Genomic DNA, 21,403 nt, shown 5'->3' with positions numbered 1-21,403 from the left:
CGTCAATTTATATTTTTATGCTGGAGATGAACAGATTCTTGATTAGTACAGGTGTCAAGGGTTATGGGGAGAAGGCAGGAGAATGGGGTTGAGAGGGAAAGATAGATCAACCATGATTGAATGGCGGAGTACACTTGATCGGCCAAATGCCTTAATTCTGCTCCTATCACTTATGAACTTATGAACGTCTTCAGACTGATAGAGACAACATGTGGTGTCTGTCCTCCAAGTACCTTGTAGACCTGGGGCACGAGATTGTGGCTTGCATGTTATGAATGAAAATAAACCATTGGGACATTTGACGGTTGTTCTTGTGCATTGTATGAATTGATGGAAAATTGTGTTATTTTGCTTTCGTAAGAATGATCACCACCAATGACACCTTTGGTAAAAACGTCTTTCACAACTTAATAATATGTAACAGTTCCCTAACAAAAAATCAATCAATGGTGCTGTTTCACAGATTTGCACTTTAAAATATATGTTTTCTTTTAAAAGGAGAGGCCAGTCTCCCTGCGTAAGTCAATAACTCCAAGAAGACCACGGATGTCCAAGGAGGTTAAGGCCAATGAAACTAACCTGGCTGTTGGAGCAGAACCTGCCACCAGCCAAACATTTCAGAGACTGCAGACTACACCCAACAAGCCCCCTGATGGGCCTGAGCAGTTGGAGCTATTGCACCCCATCTTGAAGGGCATTACTCCTTCAAAAATCCTCCTCACACAGGCACAGTCTCCCCAACCTGCAAATAAACAACAACTATTGCAGCAGAGCGTATCGAGAAGAATATCCTCGCTGGACATTGGCTGGTTGGACAGGTGCCAAGGGAGGACCCAGCTGGAAGTCGGCTTGCCCATTTCAGGCTGCTGTTCGTCGCGAGCCGGTGTGACAAATGGAGAACGTGACCCCGACCTGGATCATGGGAGGCCATCAGCCAAAAGCAACTCGCTGCCTTCAAATGACTCCACACCTGAAGCCAACGACAAACCAGAAGCCAATAACAGGACTCAGTCGGCTGGTGGAAGGCACCAAAGTGATGTTCCTGCACCAGTCGATAGTAATCCGTGTCCGGTGAGCTGTTCCTCGGCAGTAGCTGGTTGTGCCCCAACATTATTAGGCATTGTCCCTTTGATCGCCGCCTGTGACTCTGCTCCCTGTCTAACTGGTCTTGGAAAGCCTGCAATGTCAGAGAATGGCTATTTAACAGATGCTCCGACTTGTCAAATGAAGTCCACCAAAGTAAAGACCCCAAACCCCATGGAGGGCCAATTAAACCACGATTCAGTGGCCGCGACGCAGAGGGCTTCGTGCCTCCAAGACCTTTCCCCACAGACGTACGAGATTGTGAAACCTAACTCGGGCACCGAGTTAAAGACTGGCTGTAAGGAGGAATCGGGCATTGTGAAAACTCGGAGCAAAAAGCGACGGAGGACAGATGTGGAGCAGAGTTCTGGAGCCTGTGAAGGTAAGACCAAGAAGCGTCGAAGGACAACCAAGCTTTCAGACGCTGACTCAGCACCGGAGAAAGAGAGGGGGCAATCGAGCAAAGCTGGTTCCAAAGTTAAGGCAACTGAAAGCTCTCACATTGAGGACGACAACAAGAATAAACCAAACTCTGCAATTCCGCAAGAGAATCTGTATGGAGATGTGGAGGAGTGGAGCTACGGATCAGAATCTGGAAGGTGCGCAGCAACCAGGTATGTGTAGACATTGTGGCTTCAAAATAAGGTGCCAGGAGGCCGGACGTCTATTTGCTCTGGTTTTTTTGTTTTAACGTTAACCAAAAGAATAAAACCAAACCGTATTGTTTTATCACCTTGTTTATTTAGCCAGTATTAAGATGTTTGTTCTATACATCTCTACATCACCATCTATATCTCTCGTTTCCCTTTCCCCCCTGACTCTCAGTCTGAAGAAGGTTCTCGACCCAAAACGTCACCTATTCCTTTTCTCCAGAGATGCTGCCTGACCCGCTGAATTGCTCCAGCTTTTTGTGTCTTTTTAAGATATTGCAACTTGTTTTGCTGTCAATGGAGATTTATAAAATTAGGAGAGACATACTGTACATAGAATAGACAGTCAGAACCTTTATCCAAGGGTGGAGATGTCAAAGACCACAGGGTACAGCTTGAAGGTGAGAGGTGCAAAGTTTGAAGGAGATAGACACATACAAAATTATTAAGGGATTGGACAAGCTAGATGTCCAAGCTTGTCCTAGTTTCCTTGGACAAGGAAACATGTTCTCGATGTTGGGGGAGTCCAGAACCAGGGGGTCATAGTTTAAGAATAAGGGGTAGGCCATTTAGAACTGAGATGAGGAAAAACTTTTTCACACGGAAAGTCATGAATCTGTGGAATTCTCTGCCTCAGAAGGCAGTGGAGGCCGATTCACTGGATGCATTCAAAAGAGAGTTAGATAGAGCTCTTAGGGCTAGCGGAATTAAGGGATATGGGGAGACGGCAGGAACGGGGTACTGATTGTGGATGATCAGTCATGATCACATTGAATGGCGGTGCTGGCTCGAAGGGCCGAATGGCCTCCTCCTGCACCTATTGTCTATGTATCTATGATGTATGGGGCACCATCAGTCTGAAGAAGCGTCTCAACCCGAAACGTCACCCATTCCCTCTCTCCTAGATGCTGCCTGACCTGCTGAGTTACTCCAGCATTTTGTGATACCTTCGAGATGTACGGGGCATGTTTCCTTGCAGAGAATGGTGGGTGCCTGGAATCCACTGATGGTGGTGGGGACAGATACAATAGTGGCATTTAACATGCTTTTAGATAGGCACATGGATATGCAAGGAATGGAGGGATATGGATCATGTGCAGGCAGAGAAGATGAATTCATCTTGGCATCCTGTTTGCCACCGGCATTGTGGGCCGAAGGGCCTGTTCCAGTAATCATTAAATGTTTAAGATAGGTTACAAAAATCTATCTTCAGAGGGTGATTGAAAAATGTTGAATTTTCTGTTGCGGATTGTAGTAGGTATCAATAAATTACTTGAATGTATGGAAGACTGTACTAAAAGTTGACTTGTAGTAAAAGATAGCATGGAATGGATGGGTTGAACATTCTGTGACCCTTGTATGATCTTTTAGCTTTGTCTTTATATAAGTCAAACTGTTATCAGACTACTGAACGGTCCTCCCATAAACTAAGGTGTAGTCCTGATCTTCCAGCCTACCTCATTGAGAACTTTGCATGTTTTCTCTGTAACTGTGACACTACATTCTGTACTCTGGTGTTTTTCTCTTTGCAATACCGTTTGTACTTGTGTATGACTCGGCTGTACTCATGTATGATATGATTTGACTGGAAGCATTTCACTGTATCTGGGCACACGACTCGATACGATATGATAGAACTTTATTTATCCCAGGAGGGAAATTAATTTGCCAAGAGTCATAATAAACACCAACATGTGGCAAAGATAAATCTAAACTACAAACTGTGCTTTCACAGATCTGTGCAGTGTGTACCTGATGAGCCAGTTGATGTCCAGGGCCTCCCCCATGTCATCCAGCACAATGTGGCTTTTTAAATCCTGTTTTTCAATCCTAATTGTCCAGTCACATGAGCTTCATCGTGGAGAAGTGTTGTCAGGGTTTTAGCTTTAACTTCAAATGTCTGGCTTGAATGTTTTCATGAGACTGAATTCTGATCTGGCATTGCATTCAGTTCAATAACGTTACTGCAACAGTCAGTCTCGGTATTGATCCCTTAATAGTTATAATGATCATAACAGTGTGGGGGGGGATGTTTTTTTAATTTCAGGTCCGCACCTTCCAAAAAGGATGGAAACTTTGTGAGGATCAACCTAAAGAAGAAATCGCACGTTAGGGGTGGTGTGTTAAGGGGAGGATTTCTTCGCAAACAGGTACCGTCTTTCAATGTTTCAATTAAAATGTAGTCATGATCTTTTTTCTGGCGATTAACCTAGAAGTGGCAACATCTCTCTTTTGGGGTAGTTTCTTAAATTGGAAATGATATCGTTCAGAAATGAAAATTTTTGTTCTGACTTTCTGGTTTGCAGCTGTAATGTTTCTGTTTGGTTTGTAGAGCTGTCGGATATGTTAAAAGACAGCGGAAGAGTGAAATAGTAGGAGCCTCTGCCTCACGGCGTTAGAGACACTGGTTCATTCCTGACATTTGTAGCTGTCCCTGTGACTTGTGTGGGTTTTCTCCCAGTGCTCTGGTTCCCTCCCACATTCCAAAGGCATGTGGGTTGGTAGCTTTATTAACCACTGTGCATTGCCCCTAGTGTGAAGATGAGTCCAAGAACCCCCCCCCCCCCGACGCCTGACTAATGTACAACCCATATATATGATAATGTGTATGGGAGACTGGCGGGATGGATTGCCGGCTACAGGCATCCGCTGTCAGTTTGCGGCGATATTCTTTTACCAGGACACCGCATTTCCGACTGATGAATTGTTTGGGTTACGTATAATTCTCAATGTGTGAGATTTATTCAAATACATTACCAGTTTTTCCCAGCTGATGAATGCCTAACTTGTGTACAGTGTGTACAAATGGGCGAGTGTTTGGAGACATCCCAGCAGGATGGATGGGGTGAATTTGTTGGCTGCTTGTGGGGCTGCAGCACCTTTTGCCGGGTGAGAACTCTGATCATCTTCGACTTTTAAATGTTCTGGTTCTGAACATCTCTTGGAAACGGAACCGTGGTGAAATCTGGGGAGAACCTGTATTGAGATGTTTCAATTCTAGATGGGAGTTAACTGTTGATCGATGACATAAATGAACAGCTTTAAATGAAAAGTTTTGCTTTGTTGACAGCGGGGAAACAGTTCCTTCAGTCCACTGAGTCCATGCCAACCATCAACCACTCATTGATATTCTAAGTCTCCATCAGAAAATTTCTTCAGGAAGGGCGGGCACAGTGGTGCAACAGTAGAGTTGCCCCCCAGAGAGGGCCAGTGTGTTAAAAAGCTAAATTGGGGGTAAGGCTAATGAGTAAGGGTATGAGAGAAAGGTAATGGGTAAGGGTATGAGAGAAAATCTTGCTCAAGTTGACTGGAGCAGATTGTGTGATGGGGAAAGGAACATCAGCCAAGTGGGATGTTTTTAAAAGTGTGCTGACAGGAGCTCAGGGTATGCACGTCCCTGTTAGGGTGGAGGGCAAAGCAGGCAAACGTAAGGAAGCTTGGCTGACGAGGGAAATTGAGGCATTGGTCAAGAATAAAAAGGACGCATGGGACAGGTATTGTCAGCTGGGATCAAGTGTATCCCTGAAGGAGTTTCAGGAACTAAGGAGCAAGGTAAAAAAGGAAATCAGAAGGGCAAAAAGGGGTGAGGAGAAAGCACTAAGGACAATCCCAAGAGATTTTATAAATACATAAGGGGGAAACGCGTAACTAGAGAGAGAGTTGGACCCCTCAGGAATCAAAGCGGTCAACTCTGTGTGGAGCCACAGGAGATGGGCAAGATCCTGAATGAATATTTCTCCTCTGTATTTACCAAGGAGAAAGACAGGAGGACGGAGGAACTTGGGGCAGTCAATGGAAGTGTCTTGAGAGCAGTCAGTGTTATGGTTGAAGAGGTGCTTAAGGTACTACCGTGTATGAAGGTAGACAAATCTCAAGGGCCTGATCAGATATATCCAGGGACATTGTGGGAAACTAGAAAGGAAATTGTGGGACCCCTGGTTGAAATTTACGAGTCGTCTTTAAATACAGGAGAGGTGCCGGAAGACTGGAGGGTGGCAAGTGTTGTGCCTCTAGTCAAGAAGGGCTGCAGGGAAAATGCTGGGAACTATAGGCTAGTGAGCTTAACATCTGCAGTTGGAAAGTTACCAGAGGGTATTCTGAGGGATAGGATATAACAGCATTTAGACAGACTAGGGCTGATTAAGGATAGTCAGCATGGTTTTGTACGTGGGAGGTCATGCCACACAAATCTGAGATTTTTGAAAACATGACCATAAAGGTCGATGAGGGCAGAGCTGTAGATGTATATATGGATTTCAGCAAAGCATTTGACAAGGTTCAGCATGGTAGGTTGCTCTGAAAGGTTAGATTGCATGGGATCTGAGGAGAGATAGCTGAATGGATAAAAAATTGGCTTCATGGAAGGAAGCAGAGGGTGATGGCGGAAGGTTGTTTCTCGGACTGGAGGTCTGTGACTAATGGTGTGCCTCAGAGTTCCATGCTGGGACCATAACTGTTTGTCATCTACATCAATGATTTGGATGAGAACATCATCGCAAGATTAGTAAGTTTGCTGATGATACAAAAGTGGGTGGTTTTGCAGATAGTGAAGATGGTTGTGAAAAATTGCAGCAGGATCTTAAACGATTGGCCAGGTGGGCTGAGGAATGGTTGATGGAATTTAATACATAGAAATGTGAGGAGTTGCATTTTGGGAAGTCTAATATGGGCAGGACCTACACAGTGAATGGTAGGGCTCTGGGGAGTGTTGCAGAGCAGAGGGATCTAGGAGTGCAGGTGCATGGTTCCTTGAAGGTGGAGTCGCAGGTAGATAGGGTGGTCAAAAAGGCTTTTGGCACATTGGCCTTCATCAGTCAGAGTATTGAGTATAGAAGTTGTGAGGTCATGTTGCAGTTGTATAAGAAGTTGATGAAGCCACATTTAGAGTATTGTGTTCAGTTCTGGGCTCCATGTTATGGGAAAGGTGTTGACAAGCTGAAAAGAGCACAGAGAAGATTTACGAGGATGTTTCCAGAACTAGAGGGTCTGAGCTATAGGGAGAGGTTGAGTAGGCTAGAACACTTGGAGCCTAATTCCTTGGAGCGCAGGAGGATGAGGTGATCTTATAGAGGTGTACAAAATCATGAGAGGAATAGATCGGGTAGATACATAGATGAATAGACAGGATGCAGGATTAGGCCATTCAGCCCTTCTGAGCCAGCACCGTCATTCAATGTGATAGAAACATAGAAAATAGGTGCAGGAGGAGGCCATTCGTCCCTTCGAGCCAGCACCGCCATTCATTGTGATCACGGCTGATCGTCCACAATCAATAACCCGTGCCTGCCTTCTCCCCATATCCTTTGATTCCACTAGAGCTCTATCTAATACTCTCTTAAATCCATCCAGTGATTTGGCCTCCACAGCCCTCTGTGGCAGAGAATTCCACAAATTCACAACTTTCTGGGTGAAAAAGTTCCTTCTCACCTTAGGTCCTCTGTTTCCTCGTACATCTGGGAGATTGTTTGTGTCTTCCTTAGTGAAGACAGAACCAAAGTACCTGAACAACTCGTCTGCCATTTCCTTGTTCTCCATAATAAACTCACCAGTTTCTGTCTTCAAGGGACCCACATTTGTCTTAACTATTTTTTTCCTCTTCACATACCTAAAGATGCACAGTGTCTTTTGTCCAGAGTAGGGGAATCGAGGACACGGATTTAAGGTGAAGGGGAAAAAAATTAATAGGAATGGGATACCTTTTTCACACAAAGGGTGGTGGGTGTATGGAACCAGCTGCCAGAGGAAGTAGTTGAGGCAGGCACTATCCCAACATTTAAGAAACAGTTAGATAGGTACATGGATAGGACAGGTTTTGAGGGATATGGGCCAAATGCGGACAGGTGGGCTGAAGGGCTTGTTTCCACACTGTATTGCTCTATAACTCAGAGACCCGGGTTCGATCGTAACTTCGCGTGCTGTCTGTATTGAGTTTGTACCTTCTTCCTGTGACAGTGTGGGTTTTCTATGGGTGTTCCAGTTTCTTTCCACCCTCCAAAGACGTACAGGTTTGTAGGTTAATTGGCTTTGTTGTAAAATTGTCCCGAGTGTCTGTACGTGTGTATGGGGCGATTGCTGGTCGGCGCGGACTCAGTTAGCAGGAGGCCTTTCTGCACGCTGTATCTCTAAAGTTTAAAGTTCCACATTACAGGTGCTCCTCAGCTTCCAATGGGGTTCCGTTCCGAGAAACCCATCTGAAACTGAAAGTATTGTAAGTCGAAATGCATTGAATACGTGCGATCAAGTGGCCGGGTCGCTGCCATTTGCACCATCGCAAAGTCGAACCATCGTAAGCCAGGGAGCATCTGTAATTCACGCACTAACATTTCTTTTGCATGATCTGAATTAACAAAGGCCTGGAAGCAGAAATTTCAGATGAAAGGGGAACGTTTTGGTGGTGGACGATTTAGTCGGAATGGAGACACTTGTTTTCGCTGTGGAGCGGCAGGACATTGGGCAAAGGACTGCAAGGCTCACGGTAGGTGCACACACTGATTAAATGTTTCTGAATTAGGGCTTTACGTTGAGTGCTAAGAGCCTGATGTGTAAATGGTTGTGTAAAGACCACCATCCACAGTCTGACTGATCGATGGAATGGCAGAGGATGCTATAGAATTGTAGTCATAAAGCACTGAAACAGGCCATTTGCCCAACTTGTCAGTACCGACCAACTTTCCTAACCAAGCTGGTCAACTTGCCTGCCTCTATATTCCCCAAACCCTCCCCCTTCCATGTACCTGCCCAAGTGTCATAAATGTGGTCATTGTACCTGCCTCTACTATTTCCTCAGGCAGCTCATTCCAGATATGCTTGTGTGGTAAAATTGTCCTTTAGATCCTTTCCTGGGACAAAATACTGTGGTTATTCTCTTTAACTATGCTCTTCATGATTTTATATGCCTCTGTTAGATCCACTCAGCCTCCTATGCTCCAGGGAAAAAAAGATACATCCTCTCCTTGTAACTCAAACCTTCCCAAAATTCGGTAACATCCTCATAAAGATTTTTTGCATCTTTTGAGTTTAATGGCGTCCTTCCTATAACAGGGCAACCAAAAGTATGCACAGTACTCCTGATGAAGCCTTACAAATGTCTTGTATGTCTGTAATGTGAAGTCCCATCTCCTGTACTCAGCAAAAAAAAAACCAAGAGGTTGAACTGGACAAAAAAGGACACAGAGTGCTGGAGTAACTCAGTAGTTCAGGTAGCACCTCTGGAGAATATGGATCGTGACATTTTGGGTTGGGACTCTTTTTCAGACCGAAGCAGCATTTTGTAAACCAGCATTTGCAGTTCCATTAATATACTCCACTCATTACTTTGATTAATGAAAGAAAGCTTAACAAATGCCTCCCCACCATCTTGTATCATCACTTTCATGGAAGTATTTGCCTGTACCCCTGTCTCTCTCTGTTTTATAACACTCCCCAGGGTCCTACCATTTATTGTGTAAGCCCTGCCCTGGTTTGTCTTGCCAAAATGCAACACCTCACATTTAATTCATCTGCCGTTCCTTGGCCCATTGGCCTAGTTGATCAAGATTTAGTTGTCGTCTTAAATAACCTTGAAAAGTGCTGGAATAATTTCGTGGGTCAGGCAGCAAATCTGGAGGATGTGGATAGGCAGCGTTTTGGGTCCGGACTGTTCTTTAGTCTGTCCTAAATAACCTTCGTCACTCTCCTCAATACCACCGATTTTAGGATAAACTGTGAGCCCGTTTTGGAACTCCAACTGTGCTCCTGCAGAGGCTTATTCTGGTCGATAATGACAAAGCCTGGTAATGTCATCATATTTTATTTGTGAAATCGGATCTGATTCCTTCCTTCCTGCTACAGGCTCTCCCTGGGAATGAAGTGATAACTGATAGTTGTCTCATTGAGATTTTTATCCCCCATCTCCCTGCATCTCTTCCACAGCCCAACTTAGATTTTTGATAAAGATAGACACAAAGTGCTGAGTAACTCAGTGGGTCAGGCAGCATCTCTGGAGGAAAATGATAGTTGGCATTTCGGGACAGGATCTTTCATCATACTTCAGACTGGTATAAACCAGCATCTGCAGTTCTTTGTTTCTACATTTAGATTTCTGCTAGTTTAGCATGACCTAGGAACAGAATTAGGGCCATTCAGCCCATTCAGTCTACTGCGCCATTCAATCATTCTCCTGCCTTCTCCCTGTAACTATTGATGACCTTATTAATCAAGAACTTGTCAATCCACTTTAAAAATACCTAATGTCTTGGCCACTACAGCTGTGAATTTCAGAGATTCACCACCCTCTGGCTAAATAATTTCCTCATCTCTATTCTAAAGATGCGTCATTTTATTCTGAAGTCACAGCCTTTAAAATGTCATCCAGAGTTACTGTCCCAGAATCACTTGTTAATAAATGTACTGGTTGTTTCTGTAACTTGGTGTTTGTCTTATTTCGTCTATCGGTGGTTGCCAAGAGGCATTTTTGTTTTCGGTAGTTAGATGCATTCCTCAGTTAGACATTTTTATTTCTTAATAAGATTTCTGAGTTTAATATTAATTTGTGCATAGTTTCAATAGACAATAGGTGCAGGAGTAGGCCATTTGGCCCTTCGAGCCAGCACCGCCATTCAATGTGATCATGGCTGACCATTCTCATCTGATCATCACTCTTTCCCTCAGGGCGTAACAGCGGGTTTAAACCAGCATCCGAGGAGAAGGTGGAGACTTCTGAGGTAATGGATGATGAGAGCTCTCCACTGCCAACCCTGGAGGACGTGGCTCGTTTGACATCCATGTGCAGCACTAACAGTGGTAGGAATGAACAATAGGGACTACTGACCAACAGGGTCCTTTTTAATCAGTAAAACACAATTGTTAAAAATCACACTGAGTAAGAAAGCATGGAGAAAAGGAGATTAAGGTTTTGTGAGACGCTGTTATATATGTGCATTGAATGGAAAGAGATGTTGAGCTAATTCACTATTAACAAAGGCACATCATAATTGCTCATAAAGTGCTGGAGGAACTCAGTGGGTCAGGCAGCATCTGTGGAAGGAATGGGCAAACGTCATTTGGGGTCAGACCCTGAAGAAGCCTCCCGACCCAAAGAGTCGTCTGTCCATTCCCTCTGTCTGACCTGCTGCGTTCCTCTGGAACTTTGTGTTTTGCTCAAGATTCCAGCATCTGCAGTTCCTTGTGTCTTCATCATTTACTGAACCTATGCTGTACTGCGGGGTTAAGCTGTAAAATGGTTGATATTTCTATTTAAATCAAGAAAGGGTTTCAAGAGAGGTTGCAGTTTAGTTTAAAGATACAGCGCGGAAACAGGCCCTTTGGCCCACCGGTTCCGTGCCGACCAGCGATCCCCGCACACTAACACTATCCTATGCCCACTAGGAACAATTTTTTACATTTACCAAGCCAATTAACCTACAAACCTGCACGTCTTTGGAGTGTGGGAGGAAACCGAAGATCTCGGAGAAAACTCGCGCAGGTCACGGGTAGAACGTACAAACTCCATACAGACAGCGCCCGTAGTCGGGATGGAACCCGGGTCTCTGGCGCTGCATTCACTGTATGGCAGCAACTCTACCTTTGCGCCACGGTGCCGCGTTAGAGAGAGGACAGGTGACCTTGGTGAATCCACAGGAGTTTAGTGATTGAGCTTTTTATAGGGACAGTCTGAAAACCTAACAATTTCCCAGCAATTACTCCTGGTCATTTTCGTCGTTTTGCTTCAAAGTATACAGTCTGGGACTTGTCAAAAGCATTTAGGGCAGCACAGTGGCACAGCTGTTAGAGCTGCTGCTTCGATTAAACAAGTAGGAAATGGCTGACCAGTTAAACAAGTACTTTGGTTCTGTTTTCACTATGGAAGATGCAAACAATCTCCCAATAATACTGGGGGACCAAGGATCTAGTGGGACGGAGGAACTGAAGGGAATCAACATTAGTCAGGAACTGGTGTGAGATAAACTGTTGGGACTGAAGGCAGATAAATCCCCAGGGCCTGGTGGTCTGCATCCCAGAGTACTCAAGGAGGTGGCCCTAGAAATCGTGGATTTTCTAATGGTCTATAGACTGGATCAGTTCCGGTGGACTGGAGGGTAGCTAATGTAATCCCACTTTATAAGAAAGGATAGAGAGAGAAAACAGGGAATTATAGACCAGTTAGCCTTACATTGGTAGTGGGGAAGATGCTTGAGTCGATTATCAAAGATGTTATAGCAGCGCATTTGGAAGGCAGTGACAGGATCGGTCAAAGTCAGCATTGATTTATGAAGGGGAAATCATGCTTGACTAATATTCTGGAATTTTTTGAGGATGTAACAAGTAGAATGGATAAGGGAGAGCCAATGGATGTGGTGTATCTGGACTTTCAAAAAGCCTTTGACTAGGTCCCACACAAGAGATTAATGTGCAAAATTAGAGCACATGGTTTTGGGGGTAGGGTATTGACATGGATAGAGAACTGGTTGGCAGACAGGAAGAGTAGGAATTAACGGGTCCTTTTCAGAATGGCTGGCAGTGACTAGTGGGGCCTGCCGGGACCCCAGTTATTTACAATATATATTAACGATTTAGACGAAGGAATTAAATGTAACGTCTCCAAGTTTGCGGATGACACAAAAAGCTGGAGTAACTCAGTGGGACAGGCAGCATCTCTGGAGAGAAGGAATGAGTGATGTTTCGGGTCGAGACCTTTCTTCAGACTTTACAGTTTAACCTCTGAATGGTATCAGATTAGGAAAAGGGGAGGTGCAATGGGACCTGGGTGTTCTTGTACATCACTCACTGAAAGTAAGCATGCAGGTGCAACAGGCAGTGAAGAAAGCAAATGGCATGTTGGCCTTCATCGCGAGAGGATTTGAGTATATGAGCAAGGAGGTCCTACTGTAGTTGTACAGGGCCCGGGTGAGATCACACCTGGAGTATTGTGTGCAGTTTTGATCCCCTAATTTGAGGAAGGACATTCTTGCTATTGAGGGAGTGCAGGGTAGGTCATCGGGTTAATTCCCGGGATGGCGGGACTGACGTATGATGAAAGAATGGATCGACTGGAATTTAGAAGAATGAGAGGGGATCTTATAGAAACATAAAATTCTTAAGGGATTGGAGTGGCTAGATGCAGGAAAAATGTTCCCGATGTTGGAGGAGTCCAGAACCAGGGGGTCACAGTTTAAGAATAAGGAATAGACCATTTGGGACTGAGATGAGGAAAAACTTTTTCACCCAGAGAGTTGTGATTCTGTGGAATTCTCTGCCACAGAAGGCAGTGGAGGCCAATTTACTGGATGTTTTCAAGAGAGCGTTAGATTTAGCTTCTAGGGCTAACGGAATCAAGGGATATGGGAAGCAAGCAGGAACGGGGTACTGATTTTGGATGATCAGCCATGATCATATTGAATGGCGGTGCTGGCATGAAGGGCCGAATGGCCTATTCCTGCACCTATTTTCTATGTTTCACTGTGCCTGAGACCCAGGTTTGATCCTGACCTCGGGTGCGGTCTGTGTAGAGTTTACATGTTCTCCATGTGACCGTGGGGGTTTCCTCTTTGTGCTTCGGTTTCCTCTTTGTGCTTCGGTTTCCTCCTACATCCCAAAGACGTGCGGGCTTCTAGATTAATTGGCCTCATAAATTGCCCTAATGGATAAAAAAAGTGGGTAGAACTGGTGTGAACGGGTTGGTGTGAACTCGGTGGGCCAAAGGGCCTTTTTCCATGCGGTATCTCTGGAAGAATGGAAATTTTGAAGTTTACTACCTGACAGACTGAACCAGTTAAAGTTGACTGCTCTGTTTTTATATAATATAATTCAATTTAGGTCAGGTGAAATCATGACCAGTATTTAGTCACTTAAACTAACAGAAGAAAAATTTGAAGATGTTGAAAACACTCATGAGACATGAAATGTTAACTTTTTTTCTTCAGGTGCTAAGAGACCTGCTGAGCGCTTCCAGCATTTGTGTTTATATATAGAGTAGAATCTTTGTTATTAAGCTAACAATAGAAGTATAATTTCTAATAGAAGTGGGTAAAATTATGAGAGGCGTAGGAGGGATAGACCATCAGAACCTTTTGTGTAGGAAAGAACTCCAGCATTTTGTTCTATAGTCAGAACCTTTTCCTGGGGTAGAAATGTGTTAGAAACAAATAGAGTGTTGGAGTAACTCAGCGGGTCAGGCAGCATCTCTGGAGAACATGGATAGGTGACGTTTCACAGAGTGCTGGAGTAACTCAGTGGGTCAGGCAGCATCTCTGGAGAACATGGATAGGTGATGTTTCACAGAGTGCTGGAGTAACTCAGCGGGACAGGTAGCATCTCTGGAGAACATGGATAGGTGACGTTTCACAGAGTGCTGGAGTAACAGCGGGTCAGGCAGCATCGCTGGAGAACATGGATAGGTGACGTTTCACAGAGTGCTGGAGTAACTCAGTGGGTCAGGCAGCATCTCTGGAGAACATGGATAGGTGATGTTTCACAGAGTGCTAGAGTAACTCAGCAGGGCAGGCAGCATCTCTGGAGAACATGAATAGGTGAGGTTTTGGGTTGAGACCCTTTTTCAGACTAAAGAAGGGTACTGACCTGAAATGTCACCTTTCCATGTTCTCCAGTGATGCTGCCTGACCCGATAAGTTATTCCAGCACTTTGTCTTTTATTTGTAAACCAGCATGTGCAGTTCCTTGGACGCCCCATATAGAACTGTCAAAAACTGGATGGCATAGCTTTAAGATGAGGGGCAAAGGTTAAAGGAGATGTGCGGGGAGCGTTTTTACACAGAGAATAGTGGTCGCCTGGAACACACTGCCATGGATGGTGGTTGAAGCAGATACGATAGTGGCGTTTTACAGACTGTTAGATAGGCACATGGATATGCAGGGAATGGCGGAATATGGTTCATGTGCATGCGGAGGAGGTTAACGCCACAAACATTGTGGGCCGAAGGGCCTGTTCCTGTGCTGTACTGTCAATGTTCTAACACGGGTAACACACCTCCATTGCAGGTATCTCGATTCCAGAGGAGCCCGAACTGAGGCCTGCAGCTGAGGTGGTGCCAAACTCCATTCGTCCCACGTTTGAGCAGCCAGTAGCTCCACCAGCCGTGGAACCTCTATACAGCCTTGGAGATGATGGGAAGGTTGTCGGTACGTCAGCTAATTGAGTTCTTTACCTGCGAAGCTTGTACAAATGTAGAAAATCGCAACTCTGTGTATCATACAGTTAGTTGGTGTTTGACATTTTGGCATTGCCCGACTGACTATTTTATTTGTGTAATGGTTGCTAGTGGTTTAAAGCATGGCAACATTATTAGATGGAGTTGTTATGCTGTTATCCTTGTCCTTCACTCTGGAGTGGATTGAAGATATTGCAATATCATACAATGAAGATGCTTGTTACAGGTTCTGAGTGCAGGAATCCTCCCCTCCCACCTTCAAAACAACATTAGACTTAGTTTGGTTTATTATAGTCATGTGTACCAAGGTGCACATTTGTTTGCGTGCCATCCAGTCAAAGAAAATACTCCACACCAATACAATCAAGCCGTCCACTGTGCACAGATAAAGGGTACAACCTTTAGTGCAAAGAAGTAATATTGTAGTCCGATTTAAGATAGTTCAAAGCCTCCAATGAGGTAGATGGGAGGTCAGGACCGCACTCTAGCTGATAAGAGGACCGATTTATAGAGACCTTTTAGGGCCATTCTTAGTCGCGTGTGTGACCAAAAATGTGAAAAATTGTGGAATACTTCTCTTCTTATTCTGAAAGCATTACAAGTATATTGTTTTGCGCTGTATATATGACATATATGTCGAAGTTTATCAAGTGAAATTTTGTATATGTTACGCTGACAATGTTTGTTTAGAGTCAGAGGTCAAATATGACTGGTCACATGTGTGACCATGTGAGGACACACACGTAACTAAGAATGGCCCTTTAGAGGTTTGTAAAATCATGAGGTGAATAGCCAGTCTTCCCCAGGGTGAAAGGGGAAAGATTTAAAAGGGACAGTGTGTGGTACGTACATGGAATGAGTTGCCAAAGGAAGTGGTGGAGACACAAACAGTTGGGACATTTAGAGAACACTTGGACAGATATATAGGTGGAAAACGTTTGGTGAGATATGGGCCAGGTGCAAGCAACTGGGACTAGTTCAGTTAGGCAATTGGTCAATATGAACAAATTGGGCCGAAGGGTCTTTTTCTGCGCTAGATAGGTCTGTGGCTATTTTCTCTGGTTTCTTCCCACAACCCATTATGTACTTTGATCGGTTAATTGGCCACTGTAAACCATCCCATGTGGGTTAATAAGTGGTAGAATCTGGGAGGAGTTAGTGGGAATGTGAAGAGATTTTTTTCAAAAATGGGATTTGTGTAGAATTCGTAAAAATGGGCGTTTGTTAGCTGGCACAGACTTGGTGAACTAAAGGACTTATTTACATCCTTTTCAAGGTTTGCTCAAGATTCCAGAATTTGCAGTCTCTTGTGTCCATGAGAGATTTGTGTTCTGTTTGGTTTAATAATGTTTCTCTCTCTCTCTGTCAGCCACGCCACCAGAAGTGCAGGAGGCCCTTTTAGAGCTCGGCTACCAGTCTTTCAGACCAGGACAGGAATTGACTGTGATGAGAATTTTATCGGGTATGTGAGTAAAGGAATTTTTCCTTCTGTGCATTCCCGTTTCAGTGGGAACTATGCTAATGCATGATTTCTTTTGACATGAGCTAGCCATTGTACACCAGCTCTCATGCAAGCTTGGGAGAGCAAGGACGTGATCTCCAGTGGCAAGGACAGGGCAGCACATCGGCAGAGTTGTTGCCTTGCAGCACCCGAGACCCAGATTCGATCCTGACTACGGGTGCTGTCAGTACGGATTTTATATGTTCTCCCTGTGACTGCGTGGGTTTTCTCCGGGTGCTCAGGTTTCCTCTCACGCTCTAGAGATGTACAGGTTTGTCGGTTAATTGGCTTTGGTAAGTTAGGAAGAAGATGAGGAGGAATTTCTTTAGTCAGAGGGTGGTGAATCCGTGGAATTCTTTGCCACAGGAGGCTGTGTTGGCCAAGTCAGTGGATATTTTAAAGCAGAGATAGATAGATTCTTGATTAGTACTGGTGTCAGGAGTTATGGGGAGAAGGCAGGAGAATGGGGTTGAAACGGAAAGATAGATCAGCCATAATTGAATGGCGGAGTAGATGATGGACCGAATGGCCTAATTCTGCTGCTCTTATCACTTATGAACATGAACTTATGAAATAAAATGGTTGGAACATGTGGCAGCCAGGAGCATGTCAAGTCTAAATGATGATTTGGAGTCAGTGGAGTTGGTTGTAAAGTAGTAGGCAATGTTGAAGCATTGGGGGGAAAAAAATATTTGATTCATAGAAAAAATGTTTGATTCCACTTGTGCATGGAAGGGAATTTCCAAGACCTGTCCCTATTGGGAGTGAGAGTGTGGCGTTAAGATGATTGGTTTGGCAGTGGGGTGTTGGTGGGGGACTAAATGATGAATTCCTCCTTTGAGCAAACTGGGGAGAGTGATCGGTGAGGATCAGGAATTCCAATCTGCCCTGAATTCGCCATTCCTGAATTCTCCACATGTTAAATTGAGTAATGTCTGTGGTACGTGAACTTACTTCAACCCTACCAGTTAGTTAAAAGTCAAGGTATTATTGTCACATGTATCGAGATACATTTCGGGTCGAGACCCTTCTTCAGACTGATGTCAGGGGAGGGGGAGGGACGAAGAAGATACGCTCTACCCTCGTTATTACGGACCTCTTTATAACAGATTTTGGTTATAGTGGACGGAGCATCCACACATAACCAGACACCTCTGTCTCTTTAAGAACACGGGCTGCTAGTTACACCGCAGGAAGCCATTGATATTGACAAGCAGTTGCTTCGATCGACACTTGTGCACAATAAGAAGGGTCTCACCCCAAAACTTCATATATCCATGTTCTGCAGAGATACTGCCAAACCCGCTGAGTTACTCCAGCACTCTCTATCTACTTGTGCGCAATACTCTATTAAACAATGCACCAAACAGCCTTTAGTATTTTTAGCTTGCAGTAACAAAAATTCATTTTCAGCTGTTAAGAAGAGCTTTGTATTTGAAAACAACTTGTTGTATGGCAGGTGGTTGGAGTGAACTGTTTACTCAGTTATAGTGGACAATCGGCAATAAAGGACACCGTTCCCCCTCCCAATGGACCATTTATAACGAGGGTTATCTGTAATGATAGTGGTGATCCCGATGCTGTTTAATGCCGTCTGTTTTGTTCTCTAATACAAACTAGGTCTTTCCACCTTGGTTGTGCTTTCCACCGGAATGGGGAAGTCATTTTGCTATCAGCTACCCGCATACCTGTACGCTAAAAGGTCAAAATGCATCACCTTGGTGATTTCGCCTCTTGTCTCACTAATGGATGATCAGGTAAAAATTTATTTATTTTTTCCCTCCAGTTTTCCACACTTTTATTTCGCAAGTTACTCTGGCTGGCATTCTCAAGTAGGATTGCAATGGGATTTCTGGCAGATGCAGTTAACCTGGACAAGTGTGAGGTGTTGCATTTGGAAGGTCAAACGTAATAGGAGAGTTACTGATAAATGGTAGGACCTTTAAGAGGATTGATGTGCAGAGGGATCTTGGGAAGCGAGGCTATAGTTGTGTGAAAGTGGCAATGCAAGTGGATAGGATGTTATAAAACATAGCATGCTAGCCTTTATCAGTCAGATCACCGAGTTAAACATTGGCAAGTCATGTTGCAGCTGTATAAAATGTTGGTAGGCTGAAGATAGACATAAAATGCTGGAGTAACGCAGCGGGTCAGGCAGCATCTCTGGATAGAAGGAATGGGTCGAGACCCTTCTTCAGACTGAGAGTCGAGGAAAGGAAAACGAGAGATATAGATGGTGATGTAGAGAGATATGGAACAATTGAATGAAAGATATGCAAAAAAGTAACAATGATAAAGGTAACAGGCAATTGTTAACTGTTTGCTAGGTGAGAACGCGAAGCTGGTGTGACTTGGGTGGGGGAGGGATGTGGAGAGAGGAAATGCAGGCGTTACTTAGAGAAATCAATACTCATACCACTGGGCTGTAAGCTGCCCAAGCGAAATATGTGATGCTGTTCCTCCAATTTGAGTTTGGCCTCACTCTGACAATGGAGGAGGCCTAGGACAGAAAGGTCAGCGTGGGAATGGGAATGGGAATTAAAGTGTTTGGCTGCATTTGTAGTATTATGTGCAGGTCTGGTCGCCCCATTACAGGAATGATGTGGAGGGTTTAGAGAGGATGCAGAAGAGGTTCACTAGTGTGTTGCCTGAATGAGAAAGTGTTAGCTTTAAGGTGAGTTTTGAAAAACGTTTGTTTTCTCTGAGCATTTTATTTTCTCTGATAAACGTGTATAGAGTTATGAGAAGCATCAATAGTCAGAGCATTTTTTCCCAAGGTGGAAATGCCAAATCATTTAGGGCATTGCTTTAAAGTGATAGGGGAAAGTTCAAAGGGGATGTATAAAGCAAGTTTTTGTTTACACAGAGTGGTAGCTGCCTTGAACGCATTGCCTGGGGAAGTGTGGAAGCAGATACTATAGAAAAGAGGCATTTAGACAGGCATGAACAGGAAGGGAATGGAGGGATGTAGACCATTTGTGGACAGTTAAGACTAGTTTAATTTAGTATTGTGGTCGGTACAGATATCAGGGGCCGAAGTGCCTTTTTCTGTGCTGTATTGTTCTGCAAAAACTGAGTGGAAAAATGTTATCATTCTCAAAGAATGCCTAAGAAGGAGTTGTTTCTATACTGACAATGGAGGAGGCATAGGACAGAAAGGTATTACAGTGATTACACTTCAGTATATTAATGAGTGATCCTGTTGCTATGAAGAGAGCTTAGGCAAATAAATATTGTTGTTGTCCCTACTCGGATATATTTTGTATTTCTGAAGAAGAGATGTAGTTGCAAGAGTGAGTTATTCCGATTATCTGCAATGAGTCACTTTGTGCATTATCTTTATCACAGGTGTCTGGGCTCCCTTCCAAACTAAAGGCTGTTTGCATCCACTCCAATATGACAAGAACACAGAGAGAAGCAGCTGTGGAAAAGGTCAGCTGAACACTTAATGGTGAATTGTGATAATTGTGAATTATTACCAACATTGTTTGCCATTTTTACAGCGCGTGGTATACAAAAGGCAAGTGGCCACCCTGTCAGCAATGACAGCTCTTTGGAAAAAAAAACATCTAATTAAATACCCTTCCTACATCTGTATCCATCGGCTTTTACTTACATTATTCAAGTATTTATCCAGTTTGTTGTTTAAATTATGGTCAAGTTTGTTTTCAGGAGTACAAACTGATTTTATTTCTTTAGAGGCATAAGTGTCTGCAGAAGCCGAAATCTTAAGTAAAAACACACTGATGGGCGAACAGTGGATCGGGCAGCATCTGTGAAGGGAAATGAACAGAGGACATTTTGATAGACACAAAGCGCTGGAGTAGCTCAGCGGGTCAGTCAGCACCTCTGGAGAAAAAGGACGGGTGACATTTCGGGTCAGGACCCTTCTTCCAACAGAAAGTAGGGGGTGGTGTGTGGTGAAGAGCTGGAGGTGAGAAAAGACCAGGACCATTCATGACTTCAGGCAGGGCGGTGCCTGGTAGGCCCATTGTTGGCTGGGGAAGGTGTGATCTAAAGAGGAAAATATTGTTGAGAACCGGGGAACTGGTAAAATGACGAGGGTGGAGGGGAGTATTTTGAGCCGGGATCCTTCTTCAGACTGTTGGAGGGGGAGATAGCTGGGAAAGAGGTTGTTGCCCTATTTTTTCCCCCTCACCTGGGGCGGCACAGTGACGCAGTGGTAGAGCTACTGCCTTGTAGTGCCAGAGACCCGGGTTTGATCCTGTCTGTACGGAGTTTGTATGTTCTCCTCGTGACCTCCGTAGGTTTTCTCATGTATCTACAGTTTCCTCCCACACTCCAAACACGTATAGGTTTGTTAATTGGCTTGGTATAAATGTAAAATTGTCCCTCGGGTGTGCAGGGTAATAGACAATAGACAGTAGACAATAGGTGCAGGAATAGGCCATTCGGCCCTTCGAGCCAGCACCGCCATTCAATGTGATCATGGCTGATCATTCTCAATCAGTACCCCGTTCCCACCTTCTCCCCACACCCCTGAGTCTGCTATCTTTAAGAGCTCTATCTAGCTCTCTCACGAAAGCATCCAGAGAATTGGCCTCCACGGCCTTCTGAGGCAGAGAATTCCACAGATTTACAACTCTTTGAGTGAAAAGGTTTTTCCTCATCTCCGTTCTAAATGGTCTATCCCTTATTCTTAAACTGTGGCCCCTGGTTCTGGACTCCCCCAACATTGGGAACATGTTTCCTGCCTCTAACGTGTCCAATCCCTTAATAATCTTATATGTTTCAATACAAGTGTATACAAGTGTAGTCGCTCCAGTCTTTCAACATAAGATAGTTCCGCCATTCCGGGAATTAACCTAGTGAACCTACACTGCACGCCCTCAATAGCAAGAATGTCCTTGCTCAAATTTGGAGACTAAAATGATCTAATGTTAATATGCAGGGAACGCTGGTCGGTGCAGACTCGGTGGGTTGAAGGGCCTGTTTCCGCGCTGCATCTCCAAACTAAACTAAACCTCTCCACCTGCTACCTCCCCATTCCCCTTCCCGCCCAA

General features: G+C 44.4%; 1 protein-coding gene across 2 annotated transcripts in view; it reads left to right on the top strand.

Annotated features, from left to right (window-relative positions):
* Positions 1-21,403, top strand: part of recql4 (RecQ helicase-like 4) — a 70,389-nt gene that overhangs the window by 8,878 nt on the left and 40,108 nt on the right. For both annotated transcript variants that reach the window (XM_078426087.1, XM_078426095.1), the window contains exons 6-13: positions 499-1,697; positions 3,781-3,883; positions 8,085-8,208; positions 10,383-10,514; positions 14,709-14,849; positions 16,248-16,340; positions 18,000-18,136; positions 19,728-19,811. In XM_078426087.1, the coding sequence (XP_078282213.1) occupies positions 499-1,697; positions 3,781-3,883; positions 8,085-8,208; positions 10,383-10,514; positions 14,709-14,849; positions 16,248-16,340; positions 18,000-18,136; positions 19,728-19,811 (2,013 nt within the window). The remainder of the gene's footprint in view (positions 1-498; positions 1,698-3,780; positions 3,884-8,084; positions 8,209-10,382; positions 10,515-14,708; positions 14,850-16,247; positions 16,341-17,999; positions 18,137-19,727; positions 19,812-21,403) is intronic.

This window comes from Rhinoraja longicauda, chromosome 2 (genome assembly GCF_053455715.1).
Source record: "Rhinoraja longicauda isolate Sanriku21f chromosome 2, sRhiLon1.1, whole genome shotgun sequence".
NCBI classification, from domain to species: Eukaryota; Metazoa; Chordata; class Chondrichthyes; order Rajiformes; family Arhynchobatidae; genus Rhinoraja; species Rhinoraja longicauda.
This window is presented reverse-complemented; position numbering and strand designations above follow the sequence as displayed.